Source organism: Lolium perenne, chromosome 2 (assembly GCF_019359855.2).
Source record: "Lolium perenne isolate Kyuss_39 chromosome 2, Kyuss_2.0, whole genome shotgun sequence".
In the NCBI taxonomy this organism is placed as follows: domain Eukaryota; kingdom Viridiplantae; phylum Streptophyta; class Magnoliopsida; order Poales; family Poaceae; genus Lolium; species Lolium perenne.
The window spans coordinates 45,116,957-45,138,170 of record NC_067245.2 but is presented as its reverse complement, the minus strand read 5'-3'; the positions used below and the strand labels follow the sequence as shown (position 1 = coordinate 45,138,170).

General features: G+C 49.3%; 1 protein-coding gene across 1 annotated transcript in view; it reads left to right on the top strand.

Annotated features, from left to right (window-relative positions):
* The first annotated feature begins 7,595 nt into the window (after window positions 1-7,595).
* The window catches only part of LOC127331982 (zealexin A1 synthase-like), a 31,140-nt gene continuing 17,521 nt past the window's right edge, over window positions 7,596-21,214 (top strand). Inside the window, exon 1 of the mRNA XM_051358223.2 lies at window positions 7,596-8,533. Coding sequence (XP_051214183.1) covers window positions 7,637-8,533 — 897 coding nt within the window. The 5' untranslated portion in view covers window positions 7,596-7,636. The remainder of the gene's footprint in view (window positions 8,534-21,214) is intronic.

The following is a 21,214-nucleotide window of genomic DNA, read 5'->3' as shown; positions in this document are numbered from 1 at the left end:
CTATGCATGCTAATTACTCTTTCAATGACAAAGTTCCAAAGAAGCTGGGCGACCTAGGTATACCGACTATTCCTTGTTCCATCAAGAATAATTATGTTAGAACTGCTCTATGTGATTTGGGAGCAGGTGTTAGTGTTATGCCTTTCTCTCTTTACAAGAGACTTTATTTAGATAAGCTGATACCAACTGATATATCTTTGCAAATGGCTGATAAATCTACTGCTATTCCTGTTGGTATATGTGAGGATGTTCCTGTTCAAGTTACTAATAATTGCTTAATATTAACTGATTTTGTTGTGTTGGAAATGCCTGAAGATGATAATATGTCTATTATTCTTGGAAGACCTTTTCTTAACACCGCAGGGGCTGTTATTGATTGCAATAAAGGAAAAGTTACTTTCAATGTTGATGACAAGGATCATACTGTTTATTTTCCCAAGAGGATTGATAAAGTATGTGGAGTCAATACAATTTCTAATGTGAGAACTATCAAAGTGGCAGTTATTGATTGTCCTATATATGAGCCTAAAGAAGGATATCAAAATATTATGATTGGATCCATATCAATTCAATACAAGGTAACATGATTGATTTGAGGTTTACTTCATCTTATGTCATGTAAAATTTATTTGGTGGCAAGACTTGATCAACCTTGTTAACAAGTACATTTTATATGCATAGAGGAGCTAAACAACATTTCTTTCTTCCTCCACTTGTTTTACTTGCTGTAGCACTACTTGTTTTGCAAGGTTCTTTAGTTGTTTAGAGGTTTGAAAATCTTTTTCTGCCCTGTAATAATAATTTTAACACCCAGAAATGTGCATTCTTCAAAGTTTTCAAAAATTTACAAAAATTATACCGTTGGTCTTATTTTTCGAAGAGCAACCTGGGAGTGCCTGGGGCTGACCAGTGGGGCACCCCAGGGCTGCCCCCATGTGCCGGCGCGGCCAAGGAGGGGGGCGCGCCACCCTATGGTGTGGGCCCCTCCTTGCCCCACTAAGTCATCTCTTCCTCCCATTCTACTCTCTCTCCCGAAAAAACTCGTACCAACTTTCTCTCACTCGCGTTTTTGCCCAAGAGCTCAGGATTTCTCGATCTCTTTGCTCAGCCCAGATTTCTGTCTGAAATTTGGCACATTTGCTCTCCGGTATGTGACTCCTCCGATTATCCAAATAGAATTTTGTTTGGTTGAGTATATCTTGAATATTTTGCTGATGTAGGTAACATGTTAAGTGAGCTTGCATGCTTGTTCTAAGTTGTAAAAATTAGTTTTGATGCATGTTTAGTACTCTACCAAGTTCCTATAGTAGGTTCCCTCAATTATATGTCTCAAAATCAACTTTTATAATGTTTATTGAAAAATTTCAGAAAAAGAAGATGCATAACCATACCTTTGGAGAAGTGTTCGAAAGAGAGACGACAAGCACGGGGAGGCCCTCAAGGGGAGCCACTCGAATTAGATGATACTATAATGAGGATGTCATCGCACCGAGCTTCAAAGTTGAAGAGGATAATGGAGTTCCTAATGCTTCATCCTTTCCATGCTATGACTTTTTGCGTAATGCAGGGCTGCTTGATGACTTCTTGTTCCTCATCAATAATGTGGGCTTATCTACCTATATGGAAGATGAGAGGAGTCAATACTACATGCTAACTAAAATCTTTGTTGAAAGTTTTAAGTTCAACAACGCACACTTCTCACCATCAGTTACATTTAGGATTTATGACAGGCCTATTACTATGAAGTTGAAGGATTTTTGTGCTGCATTGGATATTACTCCTGTAGGTACAGCGAAGAAGATCGAGAAAAGCCCCAAAGCTTTGATGGAGCTCTATCGAGAAGTTACCAATGATGATAGCTGCACCATTCAGCGCGGCAAGATAAGAAACATTCAACTCCCTGCCATTAGATATTTCACTTACTATCTTGCTACTAGCATTCTTGGTAGGGAGAACACTAGCAACATTTCTAATTATCATCTTGCTTATCTAGTTGCTGCACTTACTGGAAGTACACCTTATCATCTTGGTGCTCTCATTGCTCGTCGTTTATCCAATAAGGGGCCTATTTTTGGAGGAATTGTTGCCTCGCGTATTATTGCATATCTATAACTTCCTCTTGATCCTAGTGATGAGAAATTAACTCCTATAAGGCTTGATATTGCTGCTATGAAGAGTCACCAATTTGTCACAACTGACTATAGTTTAGAAAATATTGTCTATAAAATGTTGTTTATTGACGGGGATGAGAGGGAAATCCCTTTGCCGCAGACCGATTTGTTCAGTGTTCACAGGAGACCGTGGTCGCGCTCTAAGGAGGAGGTGGATGAGCAGCTGAGGATACATGGTTTCCACCAGCAGCATGACTCCGAGGACGCCGAGCCCTCCTACGGGTACACCGTCACGTATCCTGGTGCGTCTTCCAGCACGTACCAAGAACAGGATCCTTCTTCATCATACTACGGAGGTGCCACTTCATGGGCACCATGGGATTGATCTCCACTTAGTCCAAAAGCCTAAGCTTGGGGGGAGGTATGCCGGCATCACTCATTCATTGCATATTACAATTGCCGGATACTTGTACATACTTGATTAGCTTCTTAAGGTGGTCTCTAATAAGAGGGAGATGATATTTGGGGAAGTGCTGTTTGAAAACAGATTCTGGACTGATACCAAAAAAATTCCCAAAAACAGCCAGTACGTTATTTTATGAAGCCAATTTTTTGCATGTTTCCCAGGTTATTATCTAACTTTTATTAGTTGAGCACTTTTCGAGTTGAGCAGCAGAAGATTTTCGTAAAAATTGATTACTGTACTTCTGTCAAGTATGACGAATTTCTGCTACTTTGTGTTTGTGTGACTCTTTTAGTTTTCATTCTTTTGTTTTTGCTTTGTTTCTTTCCTAAAACACAAAAAGACCAAAAATATTTCTGTTGTTTCTCTTTACCATTTGTTTATTTTGGTTTCTTGTTTCTATTTTGCTTTATTTGCTATCATTGGTTTGCTATGAGAAAATCCAAAAAGATTTTTCTTTGTTTGTCTGTTTCCTTTTGTTCTTGTTTCCAATTCGAAAACACCAAAAATATTTGTTGTTCTTCTTTGGTTTTGTAAAGTTTATTAAGGAGTTCAGCGGTCTCCGGTGGCTGGAGCTTGGTTTTCATTCCATATTATTCAAGCTGCACAAGTGAGAGGCAATAATGACGATCTACGACAACTCGACTGTGGTGAGAGGCTGGTATGAACTCTATTTGTTTTCATTTTTGTACATATACTCATCCATGTGAGCATGCTTAGTTGGTTCATGTGAGGTATATGTCATTTAAGAAAGTCTAGTAGTTCATGATCCCTCATGTTTAGCTCCAATCTATTAATATGAGTAGCATGTCATAAATATTTGCTTGCATTGTTTTATTCATAAATAGGTATGACATTGTGGTATCCTCCTTTGAATAATTCACTTGAATCGACTTGGTACATGCTCACGCATGCATATGACTGAACAAAAGTCAATTAAGTCTCGATGATTTACTTTGCCTCCGAGTTCTTGTATCACTTTTATGCCTCCGTTAATTTATTTTGTCGTAAGCATGATTATGACGGTTATTGCTCTTTTGATTGTCGCTTCCCAGTCTATCGCTAGCCTTCACTTGTACTGAGCGGGAATGCTGCTCGTGCCTCCAAACCCCTGAAAACCAAGTTATTCCAAAGTGTCCACCATAAATACCTATACATGGCATTTCAAACCATTCCAAGTAAATTCTCATGTGCTACCTCTAAACCTTCAAAATACTTCTCAATTTGTGTCGATGTTTTATAGCTCATGAGGAAGTATGTGGTGTTTTATCTTTCAACCGTGTCATTTACTCCTGACAGACTTTCATCAATGGACTAGTGGCACATCCGCTTATCCAATAATTTTGCAAAAAGAGCTGGCAACGGGGTTCCCAGCCCCAATTAATTAACTTTCATCAATAATTCTCTTCACATGTTTTGCCCTGATTTATCAGTAAGCAACTTAATTTGCAAATAGACACTCCTCCATGGTATGTGAATGTTGGAAGGCACCCGAGGATTCGGTTAGCCATGGCTTGTGTAAGCAAAGGTTGGGGGGAGTGTCATCCATAATAAAACTAAAGTACGTGTGTAAACAAAAGAGAAGAGGGATGATTTACCTTGCTGGTAGAGATAACGTCCTTCATGGGAGCCGCTCTTGAAAGTCTGGTTGACGAGGTAGTTGGAGTGCCCACTACCATTCGTTGACAACAACAAACACCTCTCAAAATAATTTTACTCCCGTTTTTAAAAATGAAAAGCTCTAGCGCATGTTAATCCCTGCTTCCCTCTGTGAAGGGCCAATCTTTTACTTTTACATTTAGTCACCATCCTTTCTTTGAGCACCTTCTTGAGAGCACAACTGTCATTCTTAGTATAATATGCTTGTCCCAAAATGTTATTAACTGTGGTATAACTTTGATGTTTTATCTTTGATAATCTCTACTTCTACTCTTTCCATGAACTTCAAAGGTGCCCGGGAATTTATGTTTTGCTGTACAAACATGGGCAAGCGAGATACCACTTTATCATATCCTTTTATGAATATTGCGATCCTGCTGATGGACATGATTCATGATGCTTATTATTAATTTGTTGGTACCTTTTTCATGATTGACATAGCTATTAGATGACATTATTTGCATGTATCTTATTATGAATTGCCTATGTACTTGTCCATATCATGAGAATATTTACATCATATGAAAATGTGTTCGTGAAAGTTCTTTTATCGCACTCAGTTGTTAACTGAATTGCTTGAGGACAAGCAATAAGATAAGCTTGGGGGGAGTTGATACGTCCAGAATGTATCTACTTTCCCAAACACTTTTGCTATTGTTTTGCCCCTAATTTGTGTATTTTGGATACGACTAACACGGACTAACGATGTTTTCAGCAGAATTGCCCTGGTGTCTTGTTTTTGTGCAGAAACTCAACTTTCAGGAAAATCCCCGGGATTAATTGCAATGGGCCTATTTTCACAGAATATTGACGGAGCCAGAAGACCAGAAGGAGGGGGGCCACGAGGCGCCCACCCCACAAGGCGGCGCGGTGGGCCCCTGGGCAGCGCCGCCCTATGGTGGCGACGCCTCGGGCAGCCCCCGATGCTCCCCTCTGGACTACTTAAGGGCTTCCACCTAAAAACGCACGGTGGTTTAGACGAAATCGCCAGAAGACATCCAGAACACCGCCGCCATCGCGAAACTCCGTCTCGGGACCAGAAATTCCGTTCTGGCACTCTGCCGGGACGGGGAATTGGAGGAGATCACCGCCATCATCACCACCGACGCCTTTCCATCAACCAACCATGTTTCCCCCATCCATGTGTGAGTAATTCCCCCGCTGTAGGCTGAAGGTGATGGTAGGGATTGGATGAGATTGGTCATGTAGTAGCATAAGATTGTTAGGGCATAGTGCCTAGTATCCATAATTGGTACTTTTATGATATTGTTGTAACTTGTTATGCTTAATGCTTGTCACTAGGGCCCGAGTGCCATGATCTCAGATCTGAACATGTTATCAATTCATGATGATAGTCATTGCTTTATGATCTTACCTGCAAGTTGTATACACATATTGCTGACTGGAACCCGAGGCCCCAAAGTGATAAAAATTGGGACAACCGGAGGGGAAGGCGGTGATATGAGGATCACATGTGTTCACGGAGTGTTAATGCTTTGCTCCGGTGCTCTATTAAAAGGAGTACCTTAATTACCAGTAGATTCCCTAAAGGCCCGGCTGCCACCAGCTGGTAGGACAAAATATGTTGTGCAAGTTTCTCATTGCGAGCACGTACGACTATATACGGAACACATGCCTATGGTTGTTTAGTACTTGGATACTGTTTTATTACTATCTGCAAATGCCCTACGTTGATTGTTACATGATTTCTCTCATCCATGCAGCGCCCGTTCATCCATCCCTGTGCCTACAGTATTTTAATCCTGTTGTTTACTATAATCACTACTGCTGTCTTTGTTACACTGCTGCTGATATTTCACCACTGCTACTGCTATACAACTTGTTGCTACTGATAAATTCTTGCGAGCAAGTCTGTTTTCAGGTGCAGCTGAATTGACATCTCCGCTGTTAAGGCTTACAAATATTCTTTGGCTCCCCTGGTGTCGAATCAATAAATTGGGTTTTACTTCCCTCGAAGACTGTTGCGATCCCCTATACTTGTGGGTCATCAGCGTGCCGCCGGCGATGCCGAAGGCGGTCGCCGCCAAGACCAACACAGTCGAAAGGCGTCGGATAGCCGAGACTGGGGCGACGACACCGGTGTGTCACCCCCGTGGTCGAGGGGGCACATGCCGAGGCAACCCTAGGACGTCCAGGCGGCTCGGACGGGGCCACCATGACAACGGCCTAGGCCCGTAAATATACGAGCGGGCGGCCAGCGGGAAGACGAGAGGTAAGCACAGTCCCGAATGCGGCGAGGTGCACAGAGCCAAAAGGACGCCTCCAAGGAGGGGTATGGCGCCAGCGGCGTCATCGTCCACGAGCTTTCACTCGGATGTGCACGTACAACCAGACATCAAGATAGGCTGACCTCCCCCGCCCAGCAGGAACCATGGCAAGGGGTGGACACGGGCCACCGGAGAAGGGGAGTGGTCAAACTGCAGGGAGCCCCCACCCCGGACGGAAGGGCAGCGGCAAGTAGAGGGGCAGCCACCCAGAGGCCCGTCGCAGGGGCGCAGCGCTGGCCGCGCACGACGGCGAGCCACACACCGGGGGCCGGGATCAACGGCCGGACACCCAAGGCAGAGACTCGGAAGGCAGCCAGACGACGCAGCAGCCGGCATGACGACGCCGGGAGCCGAGGTGGAGAACGTCGGGACGGCTTGACAACGCCAGGGAGCAGCAGGGGGCCAGCAATTGATCCCGACGGGGCGTCGAGGCCTGGCGCGACGGCAGGGCGTGTCGGACCGCGCACCCACGGGATCAAGGTGGAGGAGAGAGCGGTGGCGCCTTTTGCGTGCGGGCTTGGGGGGGGGGGGGAGTGGCGGCCACGGCGGATCTCGACGGGGGCGGCGTCGATTGGCGCAAGGGCCAAGGCGAGGAGGCGCGCAGCACGCAGCAGTTGGCCCCAGGCGGAGAGCAGCCGTTGCGCGCACGCGAAGATCCCGGCGGCCGTCGACACCTGGCGCGACGGCCACAGGCGCTGTGCCTGGAGCGCCAGGGAGCCCGATTTGAGGTGTTTCTTGGGGTTGGGGGTTTGGATTTTGGGAGGAGGTGGCCTCCCGCTGCCACCGTCCGCCGCTGGGCGGCTTCCTCCGACGGCAGCGGGGGTGGAGGGCGCGGTGTAGGGTGGGGTGTGGTGGCGGCGGTGTGGGTCATCATCCTATGCCGGATTTCCATAATCCGGCCAACCCTTAATCTGGTCAACTTTACTTGCAAACCAGATTATCTGACTTACCTTAGTAAGCCGGTATTGTAGAGTTAACTCGACCATTAGGCCATACCCTTCTACCGGGGTTCATCCCTCGACATATATCTAGGTATAGGGTCCCCTGATCAGGTGCACGCTCATTAATATCAGATCATACGGGTTTGTTTGTGAAGCTGCCTGCTGGCTGCTGCCATGGAAGGGTGCTTGAGCTTGTGTCTCATAGTCCTATCCACACTTCTGGCACTTCGTTTTATCAAGCTCTCCACCCACAAGAGCAAGCTAGCAAAAAAGCTTCCTCCTGGCCCATGGACTCTCCCAATCATCGGCAGTCTCCATCACCTCGTGAGCGCCCTCCCGCACCGCAGGATGGCAGATCTGTCTCGTCGGCACGGGCCGCTGATGCATCTCAAGCTAGGCGAGATTCACACGGTGGTGGTCTCTAGCGCTGAGGTAGCGGAGGTGGTACTCAAGACCAACGACCTCGTGTTCGCCAGCCGCCCGAGGAGCGTGATGCTTGACATCGCCTCTAATGGTGGAAAGGGCATGGCCTTCGCCCCTTACGGAGAGCGTTGGCGTCAGATGCGCAAGCTCTGCATCGTGGAGCTCCTCAGTTCCAAGCAGGTGAAGCGCATGGATGGCATCAGGGCCGAGGAGGTCGGCAGACTCATCGGCTCCATCGCTGCCTCGGCCGGCGCCACCATCAACGTCAGCGAGAAGGTAGCGGCGCTGACCCACGACCTTGTGTCGCTGGCAGTTTTTGGCCACAAATTCGCGCAGCAGGAGGAGTACCTCCGCGAGTTCGACCAAATGATGACACTCCTGGGCGGCTCCTCTGGCCTTGTCGACCTCTTCCCGTCATCCCGGCTGGTGCGGTGGATCAGCAACGGCGAGCGCCACATGGGAGCGAGCTGCGTCCGTATCCAGCGTATCATCTCCGACATTGTTGAGGGGCGCAAGGCCGCGCGAGCTGCGCGCGATGGCGACTTCAGCACCGGCGGGGAGGACCTGCTGGACGTGCTCATCAGGCTGCAGGAGGAGGATTCGCTGCCTTTAGCGATTACCACAGAGACTATCGGCGCCATCTTGTTTGTGAGTACTTCTTTCGTGTTAATCTTTGCGCTGCTAGATTTATACTCTATAATAGTGTATTTGCGTGTGTGCTCTTTCTTTTTGGCCTTTTGACACTAAATGTTGCTTGTTTTCGTAATTCGAAGGACGAATGAGGTTAGTCGAAATATTTTCACTAAATGTATAATTAACTCCGTTAGACCTTAGCCAGAAGTACTATTTTAATCACCTGCAAAAAATCAGAAATGCACTTTTAATCTCAAGTACGTGCATATGCTTTCTTTACCCAGGAAACATATTTCGAATGCTAAAAACATTAGGATTTTTTTTTGGCCCGTACATCTCCACATTTTATGTGATGGCTTAAGGTTTCTTAAAAAACTGACGTTTTCATTGCCTGTGTAAAAAGACAAAAAAATCTTAAATTTGATTTTTTTTGCACATGCCATGTAAAAACAAATTCTTCAAACGACTTCGTGAGCATGTAAGATATGAATATATATGTATGCGCTACGATTTTATTTGAAATATTCTGATAATATATTGAAAATGTATTCTTTTTCGAGGTTGTTTAAAATGTAATTTAAATAAAGGGAGCATATGCAGCCAACAGAAAAAATGCCATGTTCAAAAAGAAATATACAGTACAACATTATAATTGAAGGTGTATTTGAGCCCAATGCAAACAGCGCATAGCAGTACGCGTTTGCATTATCTTCACTTTGTTTTTTTATGTGCGTGTGGCATGCATAAGTTTATTATTTATTTCCTGACAACACTAAAATATGAACACTCTACGACATGCTCATGTTATTCTAATTGCCTCTGACACGTGTACCTACATTGTTAGTTACAGCGACAAAGTTAATCCATGTCGGTGTTGGCACTAACTTTTGGTGTTGTACTCAGATAGCCAGATTACTAGCCTTCTTTCGCAGAACCAAAATCATAACAGTTCATTTATTATATTTATCTCTTGGCACTGTATAGGTGATTAGACCATTGCAGAAATTAAAGCCAGCATGACATATGATATTCAAATTTGCTACTACCTCCATCTCAGGGTGGGCATAAAAACCGTGAAACCGAAAACCGAACCGAAGCCAAAACCGAACTAACCGAAATCTCGGGTTTTTTCATTAACCGCTATTTTTTCGGTTTCCATTTATACTAACCGAATTAAATTTGGTAGAATTCGGTTTTTAGCCCCACCAACCGAACAAGACCGAATAGACCGAATTGAGTAACCTACCATCAATTTGTGCATAGACCGATCATTCCATAGAAGCCCAACTGCGTTTGATGTTCCAAAAATTGTCCATTCAATGCATGACTTTGGTCTTTGATGTACTAGCTTTTTCTGAATATAGCATGAAGCCTACATAATAGAACACGTCGCTCGAAGTCTTAGCTACCCTTTTAATCGCTCACGAGTGATGCACCTGTACCACGAGTGCCGCAGCCTACCAAATAGCATCGCTCCACGATTGGTGCTCATTTGTCGATTTCTTGCGCAGTTGATGCTTTTTGTGTTGATATGTCAATTACTATTTGCTTTCTTCGGTGATGCCTACTATTTGTTCAAGTGAGTAGGTTCATTCGGTTTTAACCGAAAACCGAACCGAATTTGTCGGTTAACCGAATCTTCGGTTTTCTAAATTTTCATGCCAATTTCGGTTACCATTTTTGAAAACCGAATTTGTTCAAAAACCGCAAAAACCGAACCGAAATTTCGGTTAAAACCGAATGCCCACCCTCCATCCCAGTTCATATGGCTCTTGCGCGTATTCTTAGATTGTCAATTTAGCCAATATAATAATAATTTTACACCACAAAAATAATATCATTAGAAAGTAGAACATCTAAACTTTCTAATGATGTATATTTTGTAATATATAACTTGTATTATCATGATCAAACTTACGATCTAGGAATACGCACAAGCCCTATGAACTGGAATAGATGGAGTACTCCCATGGTGCAACCTTCTTAATTTCTCTATGAGGGCGATGCGCGTCCCATTTCTGGTGACACGTGGTGCAACCTTCTTAATTTCTCCCCCGCGCGCCATTACATGTCTACTGAGTCAGCTTTTGAGGAAATATGATTACCCGTGTCAACAGGCTGTACTGAGTATTAATTATCCTCAGCTCTAAGAGGTGTGTCATTAGTGAGAGACAGTTTATCAGTGTTGGTAGCATAGTAAGCAGAAAACGGGGTCCACGCCACATTTCGTGACCTAGGATCGATCGACCCAGAACGAGGGTCGGGAACAGCAGCGGGTCGTCGTGGTTCGATGGCCAGGTCATGACCCCGTTCGATCTCTGCTGACTCGTAATGAGTACCCAAGAGGCCAAGATTGCAAGGAAAAATCACGAGATTACGGATCTGTTTGGATTGCGTAAGGGAATCTCCAGCGGGGCGACGTATTTCAGACGTCGAAACGGACGCGTCGTGTCCGTTTGCGTCGGCCGAAATGGTCGAAATCGTCCGGGCGTCCGTTTGCATCGGGGGTGGCTCCAGCAGCGCGACGCATAAATTTTATTTTTCATTCATGCAACCATCACTACTAGAGAAAGGCTTATAGCCGCACTACTTACCGCCGGCAAGTTCGATTTAAAGATGCCGACGGTAAAGCCTTCCAGGATCGCCTCACCTTACCGCCGGCGGTTTGGTCTAGGAGATGCCAGGGGTAATCTAATTACCGTCGGCGAAATCAATTCACATGCGCCGGGGGTAAAGTGGGGTCGTGTGGATTATTTTGGCCAAAATTACCGCCGCCATCTACGATTCGTTTTCGCCGGGGATAAAGGAGACCATGACCCATATCTTAACCGCAGTCCCGCACGGCCGCACCCACCTTCGTTGATTTTTCTCATCAGCCACAGAAGACCACGACCCATGCCTTAACTGCTCTCTCTTTCTCACATCTAGATCGGGGCAAAAGAGATTGAGGTCACCGGCAGCCACCACCTGCAACCAGCACCGCCGCCTACCCTAGCTTCACCGCCTCCCCCGGCTCGCCTCGCCACATCTCCCAGCTCGCCTCGCCCCCGATTCCCCCTCCGCCGGGGAGGACGCGCCCACCTCCACCACGAGCTGCGGGGCCCCTTCTCCATGGCGCGCCGCGGGAGGACGCCCAACTCCGCTTCCGCGCCAGCCCCGGGCGCCTCCTCGCGGGAATCAGCGGCGGCGGCTGCCGCGGCCGATGAAGGTGGAGCAGCTCGAGGAGGACCTTGACCTTGACGTACCCTCGCGGTCGGATTTGCCAGAGCCCCGCGCATCTGGACCTGAGCCTCCGCGCCCGCGCCGGCAGGACGCTGGCGCTGGTCGGGCCAAGCGGGTGCGAATCGCCACAAGACGTGCGTGGGCGAGCGCGGGGTGCAGCTCTCCGGCGGGCAGCGGCAGCGAATCGCCATCGCGCGGGCGCTAGTGAAGCAGGCGCCCATGATGCTGCTGGACGAGGCGACGAGCGCGCTGGACGCCGAGTCGTAGCAGCACGTGCAGGAGGCGCTGGACCACGCCGGGTCCGGCCGCACCACCATCGTGGTGGCGCACCGGCTGGCGACGGTGCGGAACGCGCACACCATCGTGGTTATCGACGACGGGAAGGTGGTGGAACAGAGGTTGGCGACCAGGCGGAGCGCGGTGACCGGGTCGGCGGCCCGCGTTAATTTTTTTTAATCCTAAAAAAAATACCGCTGGCGTTTACAATTGAAACCGCCGGAGGTAATTCCACCTTAACGCCGGCCCTTACGAATATGCCGGCGGTAGCACTTTACCACCGGCGAGATGATCGCCGGCGAAAAGCGAGGCGCCGGCGGTAGCAATTTCTGTGCGCCAGCGGTAAGGTTTTCTGTAGTAGTGCATAATTTACGTTAAAAAAACATAAAAAAGCCATAAGGCGTGCTAAAAGTTGCTGCTGCCTACTGGTCGTCGTCGCTGACGAGGTTAATGAACTCCGGCGTCGGTCATGGAAGCTCGTACGCCGGCGGTGGAGGAGGTACCGCCGCATGGGCAGGAGGCTGTGGCCAGGGATCCCACGCCGGAGCAGCAGGCGGAGCGCGGTCGTTGGAACGCGCCGGCGTAGCCGGAGGAGTCGCCGGCCTCCCCTGCGCGAGCGCTGACTCCCGCAGCTGGATTGCGAGCCCCTCCCACAAAGCGAGCTCGTTGAGCTCGTCCTGCGCGCTGTTGGCCAGTGCCATGGCAATGGCCTCATCCTCGGAAAGGTCCGGCGGCTGGGTCTCCGGATCCCACGCCGGCCCGCCGTCGTCGTGGTCGTAGTCGACCATGTCGACGTCCTCCTCGTCGTCCGCGTCCTCCTGGTCGTTCTCTTCTTCTTCTGCGGCGATCTCTCGATCGAAGAAGTCCACGTCGCCGAGGTAGCCAGCGCGGCGGCGCGCGTCGAACTCCCACGTCCCGAATGAAATCCAGTTGTAGGAGTTCAGCGCGTACGCCTCATCCTCCCGCAGATCCGGCGGCAAGATCGCTCGGCGGCGGCGCACCTCGTCCCGCCGCTCTCGGCCCTCGCGCGGCACGGGGGGACCGGCACGCGCCGCGAGTTCAGGTACCAGCCCCCTCCCGGCAAGTTCGCGTTCGGCCATGGCACATGCCGGTTTTCCTCCCATAGCTGCCGTGCGAGCTCAACGCGCACGTACCGGCCGACCCTTGCCTTCTTGCCGGAACGCGAGCCGCTTGCCTCCTGGTCGTTCTTCGTCTTGCGGAACGGCCAGCATTTCTTTCCCATGGCGTCGGTGGGGTGGATACTGTGGGATTTGGCAATGGTTTGGTCGTCGAAATGGACGTCGGCAGCGTCCATTTAAAAGGCTCCGACGCCATATCGCCTTCAATGGCCTGCCAGTGCAACGTCTAGTAGCTGCGCACGCTCGCGGAAGCCGAGACACGCCATTAACGCGGCCCTGCGAAGGCTGCAGCGCGCCGCCAGGAAGTAATGCCCGAAGACGAAGCAGTTGTGCCGCTGCCAGGCGGGCCCGTGCGAGGACCGAGCGGACACTTTGCGCGTCCGCGCAGCGTCCGCCGAGACGCAAACCTGGCGCATATTTGGGCCAGGTTTGCGTCTCTGCGGACGGCCCGGTCACTTTGCGTCGCGCCGCTGAAGGTGGTGCACGACGCATTTTCGGTCACGGCGGACACAAACGGTCGCTCAGCGTCCGTTTGCGTCGCGCCGCTGGAGATGCCCTAACACTACCTAGCCAATATTTTGGAGTTGTCCGAGGGCTTGGGCGTCCATTTGGACTGACGCCAAGTTTTCAGATCCATGCCAAGTTTTTGGTCATCGCGGTCATTTCTACAGTCAACTCTGGGGCGAACCGACGGCGGCATAAACCTACGCCAAATACTTGGCACGCCCCATTTTAGTAGGCCTCGTGTGGGCGTCATCCAAACAGTCCCTACATACGAGGAATCCCCACCGCAGTACGCTACCTCCGTCCCGCGTACTACAGCGGTCGACTAGATCGTCTCAGTCTCATGTCGCGGCCGTTGCCTGATAAGTCACTAGGGGATGTCGTGCCTCTGCTACACCGCTGGACCTAAGCGCTGGAGGGTGGAGGCCAGAGTCGCTGGACTAGGACAGATGAGGGATTTGGTGTTGGTGGTGATGTCAGGAAGAAGAAGAAGAGATGGTTATTCGATTTCTGGAGTGAACCGACGTAGTACTGGCCATGTAGGCTGGGTGGGCTTACGCTGAAAGACCCAAATTTTATTTGGACACTCCAGGTAAAAGAAAACTTGTAATTCTAGCGGGATTTTTCACTCCAGGAAAAATTAAGAAAAAATCATAGGATCGAAACGGGGCCATCGCCAGAATTAAGTGGATAGCGATCCATGTTCCGAATAAGCGTACCGAAGATGTATACCCCTCATCGAACCTCATTCACTCGAATGGCTATCCTCGACCCCATTTCTCGACCCAGTCGACCCGGACTTCTGGCAACTATGGTTGGTAGAAAGGGCACTGCTTTCGAACAAGTTGTGCACTGCATCGCTAAGTATAGCCCTGCCTCCAAGTAGGCAATCCAATGCGTTGGTGGGTAGAGCACGCAATGAACTGCGTCGGTAGGCATGGCACTGCCTTCTATTTAGGCATGGGATTGCATTTCTCGTGTACGGTTCATTTTCGCTATTTTCGTGCATTTTTTTGCACTGCCTTATTATTTTGTATGTAAAAAGTAATGCACACAACTAACAACAAAACTCCGGAAAGTGCGGGACCAGTAGAAAAATGGCTCGTGGTGGGTTGCTCCCCGACCCCATGCGTGTGCGTTAGAGCATCTCCACTCGTCTCCCCGACGAGGCCCCCGAACGACGTTTTTTCCATCCGGACGAAGAAATTCGGCCCAGTCGCGCCCCCGGTTCCTCGATTTCGTCCGGATTTGGGCCTAAATTCATCTGGCGATCCCACGCCATCCCCGGCCCCCCGGGGAGCTCTCGGGGACTCCGGACGAAACAAAAGCGCGTGAAACGTCGAGGAAACTTACCGCGCGTCTGGTGGCCCCAACTTGTCGGCGAGAGACACCGGTCGTCGTCCTCATCGCATCGTCTTCCGCGCGCTGTAAAAGCCTGCCGCCGGTCAGCATTCGCCGGCCGCGTAGCTTCCACGCGGCAAGTTAATGCCGTCGCCTCGGTATCACGCGCGCCTACCTCTATTTATCGCCGAACTACCGCGTATGCCCCGCATTCACCTCGCTCGCCTTTCACCAAATCTTCCCCGAACTCGAACGAGCAATGGCGAACGACGGTGCGGCCAACAACGGCTTCGGCCGCCGCTCTCTCCACCAATGGGAGGGACGGCTCCTCCACGCGGCGGGCTACCCGGCGCCGCCGGACTTCCGCGCACCAAGGGGATGGAGGCTGAGCGCAGGCGGCGTGCCGATCCCGCCGCCGCCAACGGGTGGGGCCTTACTCGAAGCGGCGATCGACGAGGTGCTCGTCACTCTCAGTGACGAGCAGCGCGCGGATCCGCGTTTCTTCCCCGACAACCACGAATCGTGGATCGCGTTCTTCCGGCGCAGGTATGAACGCGAACTAGCGGCCTACGACGGCCCTCCTCCTCCTTCGGGAAGGAACAACGCCGCCGGCCGCAAACGATGGTTGAGCGCGCCTGGCCGCACCCTCGAGAATGTGCTCGCGCACATCGAGGACGGAAACTCCCCCGTCCTGGGGATGCCGCCGCCGGTGGTGGCTACCGTGTCGCGCCGGCACGGTAGTTCCTGGATGCCGAGGAGGATGGCGCCATCCTCCTCCTCGTCTGGCTCGCGGTCGGCATCCAGGTCCGGCGGGTCGACGCCGGCCATCGTCAAGCAGGAATGGGCGTCTCCTTCGACCGTCAAGAAGGAACCGGCATCGCCACCGTCGAGCAGACGGCGCAGCAGCGGCGCCCTCGTCATCCACGACCATCCTTCCTCTCCGCAAAGCGGGCGGAAGAGGAAGGCGTCGAAGAAGGAGGACGCCGCAGACCAGCTCGCCGAGGAGGAGGCGAAGCGCGTGGAGGACGCCGCGGTGGCGGAGGCGATCGCCAGGTCGCTGAAGGACCTGGTGCCCGCTGACAATAGCCTCCCCGAGGACGCCGCACTGGAGTGGTCCAGGCGGGACTGGGAGCGCTAGGAGGCGGAGCAGCAACGACGGCTGCTGGATCTGGCTGCCGCGCGTCAACTCGCCGCCCGCGCCGCCACACCATCCGCCGCTAGGAACGCCGCGCTCAGGGAGGTGGTCAAGCTCGAGGACAGCAACGACGACGACATCTACCGTCCGTCGCCGCCACGCGCCGGCGACGCTGGCCAGGGCACGAGCCGCTGGTACGAGGCTCGGCCGCCCCAGGACAACGCCGGCTCGAGCGACGACGACGACGACGGCGGCGACTACACGTCCTTCTACCGCCATTTCGGCATGTAGTAGGCCGTTCTTTAGTTTAAAGTTTTAGTTTGCCAATCGCCGAATTCAAATATATGTTCGAATTCGGCCTACTTATGTACGAACTCGCCTCTATATGTTAAATATCATTAAATTTCGTTTATGTTTGAACAAACTCGCTAATTTTGTCTGAATTCGCCGAAGTCCGTTTACATCCATCCTGGGCTCGCGGCTGGGAAAATGGGCCTCCCCAGACCAAATTTTCCTCCAATCCGGACGACAATATCGCCGGATTTGGGCGTGGAGAGCCCAAACGGCTGGAGATGCTCTTATAGGCAGCCTCCAAGTGGCCATAAAGGAGCTTCTGCCTGTGAGGCATCGCACGTCCAGAGCTTAAGGTTTATACTAAAAAAAAAATTCAATTATCTCAAGTTTGATCAAGTTTTTATCAAAAATTCTTAATATGAAAATTACAAAATCAATATCATTAGATAGATAATGAAATATATTTTTTCATATGGATCTACGAAATATCATATTTGTTCATAGATTATTCTAAAATATTGGTCAAACTTTACTTCATTTGACTGTACTACCTCCGTCCCAAGAATTAAGGCTTATATTTTTTTCTGAAAAAGTCAAAGCAAGTATTCCCTCCTGTCTCTTTTAATTGACTTGAATTTAGTATAAAGTTGTACTAAATTAGAGTCAATTAAAAAAGACCGGATGGAGTATTTGTTAAGGTACTTCAAACGCCAAAGCCTACATCTCCGCAGCATGACTAAGATTGCTCATAATGGGGTAACATAGGTGGTAATATCACACGTCTCAATGCATTTTGGTGACATGGCATGATAATAATAATAAATGAGGTGGTAACTATCTATATTACCATAACATCACACATCCCAAAGTAATATGAGTCTACAACATAACTAATGACACACTGCATGAAACCACATCTAAGTTACTACCCACTGTGGAGATACTACCTCCATCCAAGGCTTAAGGCTTATATTTTTTTGGAAAAGTCAAAGCAAATAAAGTTTGACCAAAATTTTAGAATAATCTATCAATAAATATAATATTTTGTAGATAGCACATGAAAATATATTTCATTATCTATCTAATAATATTAATTTTGTATTTAACATGTTAATGATTTTTTATAAAAACTTAGTCAAATTTAACATAGTTTGACTTTCTGAAAAAAATATAATCCTTAAGCCTTGAAATGGAGGTAGTAGTAACTTAGACTAGTAACATGACATATGTTACTAGACTAAGTTACTCTCCACTATGCAACCTAATATCCCACGTCTCATCTAATAAATGGACATAAATTATCGACAACAAACCCGTCCAATAGATCATACACATCTCGATCACCAGGCCACGTCAGTCTGGTCTCCCTACCATGCCACCCGTACCATCTCATTTCAATCCTATGTCTAACCTACCAAATTCCTATGCTCTCTATATATTTTTTGAACTAGGTCTGGATTACAAGTGTTTGATAGAACACCATGCCATCACGTAATATATGTCCAATTTTAACATAAACACATATTTTACAAAACTTTAACATTGTCGTTATTAAATCGATTCTACGTATAAAAAAATAAGAGTGATACGTCACCACTTGTCCGACGTGTACTGCAACTCACCACTACCGTACGCACGCCTGTGTGGAATTTCTTCTTTGAATCATGATCATCAACTATCTTAGCATCATTTGATGACTAACATTACTGGCCTAGTTTTTGAAAATGGGAACTTTATTACTTGCGCAATAGATCCGACCTCTGCATAACTAAAATGCACACAGCCGCTCACAAAACCACAAGGTGGTGTTCAAAGAAAAAACTGAGTTCGAAAGCAGGACAAAGTCTAGCTAGGAGGATCCAGCCGAAGGTCACGCTGCCACCCATGTTGGGAGAAAATATCCCTCGCTGTATCCTCCAACCATGAAGACACCTCCGTAAATAGGTCCCGGTGCTCCACGCGCTGCAACGGTATCCATGAACAAAGCAAAGTTGTGCACCGGTATATGACCTGCAAAAAGGAAGAAGAAATATTATTGAAAATCTTGTCATTTCTACATAGCCACAGCGACCAAATGATTGCAATCACTCCCGTCCTAATAAGACGTTTAAACCTAACATCCACACCATTGAGACAGTTGCCAAATAAATTGACAACACTAGTTGGTGGGTATAAGGTAGACCCTATTTGGACGTCTGACCATATAGACCTAGCTAACTTACATTGGAAAAATAAGTGTTTAATTGTCTCGTCTTGATGACAGAATACACACTTTTTTACTTCCATGCCAGTTGCGTTTGACAAGATTATCTTTAGTAAGAATTACCCCGACGGAGATACCAGACAAAGATTTTTGTTCTCAGTGGTATCTTCATCTTCCAAATTTTGGAATTATTATCGACCGGAAGTTCAGGCTGAATTAAAGCATTGTACATGGAAGCCACTGAGAATGAACCATTCCCAGTAAGATTCCAACGAAATACATCCAGTCCCTGCATCAATTGAACTAACTCAAGATGCTGTAATAATTCCTGTCAAGAGGTTTGTCTGGGACCGATAAGACTTCTTCTAAAATCCACATTTGGTGGGAAATTTTCCAACACCTTAGCGATAGTATCGCTTTTGTGGCGCACTATACTGTACAATGCCGGATATTGTTTTCGGAGTGTGGTGTTACCCAACAATTTATCTTCCCAGAAACGAATTTCCTATCCATCCTTAATAGAGAAAGATCCACATGGAAAGAAATACTTCTTTGTTTCCATATGACCAGCCCAAAAGTGCGAATCTCCTGGTTTCCAAATAACCTGAGATAATTCCTTTGAGCCAATATACTTCCTCTTGAGTAGTGTTTGCCATATGCCCTCTTCGGTAAGTAGTTTATGCAACCATTTACCAAGAAGTGCCATATTCTTGACCTGAAGGTCTTGAATACCAAGTCCTCCATGATCTTTGGGCCGACACAGCACACTCCATTTAGCCAGCCGATATTTACGTTTCTCATTATCCCCTTGCCAGAAGAATCTTGATCGGAAATGATCCAACCGTTTTAAGAATCCTCTGAGAAGTTGGAAGAAAGATATCATCTATAGTACCATATTACTGAGTACTGCATTTATGAGAACTAATCTTCCTCCCAAGGACAATAATTTACCTTTCCAACTGCTTAATCTAATCTGAAGCCATTCCTCAACCAATTTCTACTCAGCGTTGGTAAGTCTCCGATAGTGAATCCGAATTCCCAAGTACCAGATTGGAAATTGGCCTTGGCCACAGCCAAAAAGTTCAGCATACTCTACAACATGGTCTTGGGCCTCGCCAAAACAAAACAATTCACTTTTATGGAAATTTATTTTCAGACCAGACAAAAGCTCGAACGCAGAAATAATTAATTTTAGGTTCCGAGCCTTGTCTATGTCATTGATGGGGATATGCCCATAGGGGGTGGGTCGCCAGTCCCAGTCGCCATGAAGATAGAGGCTTGGGTGGATCGCCAGTCGCCTAAGCGACTGGGCCCTAAGGCGACTGGGCCGTGATCCCAAGGAGGAGGTCCACACGGCTGGGCAAGAAGATTACTTGCGAGAGGGATAGCGGATCCCGGGTTAGTAGCAACTGATATGATTCGGAGTTATCTCCATGTAACCCTAGGCCGGGGGTGCTTATATAAACCCCCGAGCTTAGGCCCTAGAGGACACCTTACTCGAGATCCAATCTCCCCCTGTAAGCTCTCGGCGTAGCCGCCGACGGAGCCCCCCCATTGTAATTCTCCACTGAGCAATAGAGATCTAGCAGGACGTAGGCCTTTTACTCTCCGGAGGGGCTGAACCTGGGTAAAACCCTTGCGTCTCTTGCACCTCGACCCGTAGATGGCAATGTTCCCTTCCCCTCGCATCAATGAAGTGCTACCCCCTGTAGCATCTGCCGTGGCTACATCCACGACAGTGGCGCCCACCGTGGGGCATGGGACATCAAGCCTTCGAGCTACGGCGAGGCCCTACTCGCCAGTTCGGCGGCCGGTTGCTTCCGGCAGGATGATCGCCACCGGCAATTTCTTCCACATCCAGCCAAGCACCTACCGGCCCGCCTCGTCACCTCTCACACACGCCTGGATGGTGCCGATCGGCTCCATCAACCTCTTCGTTGGGCTCGCCGGCGTCGGCGATCCCTCTCGAGCCTCGCCCCGTCGCTCACACGACCCCTTCGCGCCCGGGCAGCTCCTCACCGCTCCTCGCCCGGTCACCGGCGAGGTATACGCGGAGGCTGAGGCGGCCCTGGGAGACGATGCCGAGTCGGCGGTCGTGGCACCGACCGCTAACTCCACCGTTGCCACGGCCGCCACCGACTCCGCCGACACCGCTCCGGCCGCCGATTCCGCCGACACCATCCCGGCCATCAAATCCATCATCGCTGCGATCGACGCCGACTTCACCGACATCATCGCTACAACGTCGGTTGCGGGATCCACCGCTGCGTCCCCGACTGCCCGCTCCATCGCCACAAAGATCGACCAAGGACTCTATCTCCCTGGTCTCCCACCCGAGCGACTTCGAAGGTGGCTTCGAGGACGACTCCATCCTCTCCCTCTTCGGCAGCGATTACGACTCGGACTCTGTCGAGGCCCCGCGTTACCGCTACCCAACCGCAGTCTTCATGGCAGGGGGTGAAGGAGAGATCGACGCCTTCACCACTCCTCCCCGCAACCGCCACCGCGACCGAGATCGAGGCGCACCGGGCGGCCCTCGAGGAGCAGAGGAAAAGGAGCTCGCCGAAAGGCAGAAATTCCGC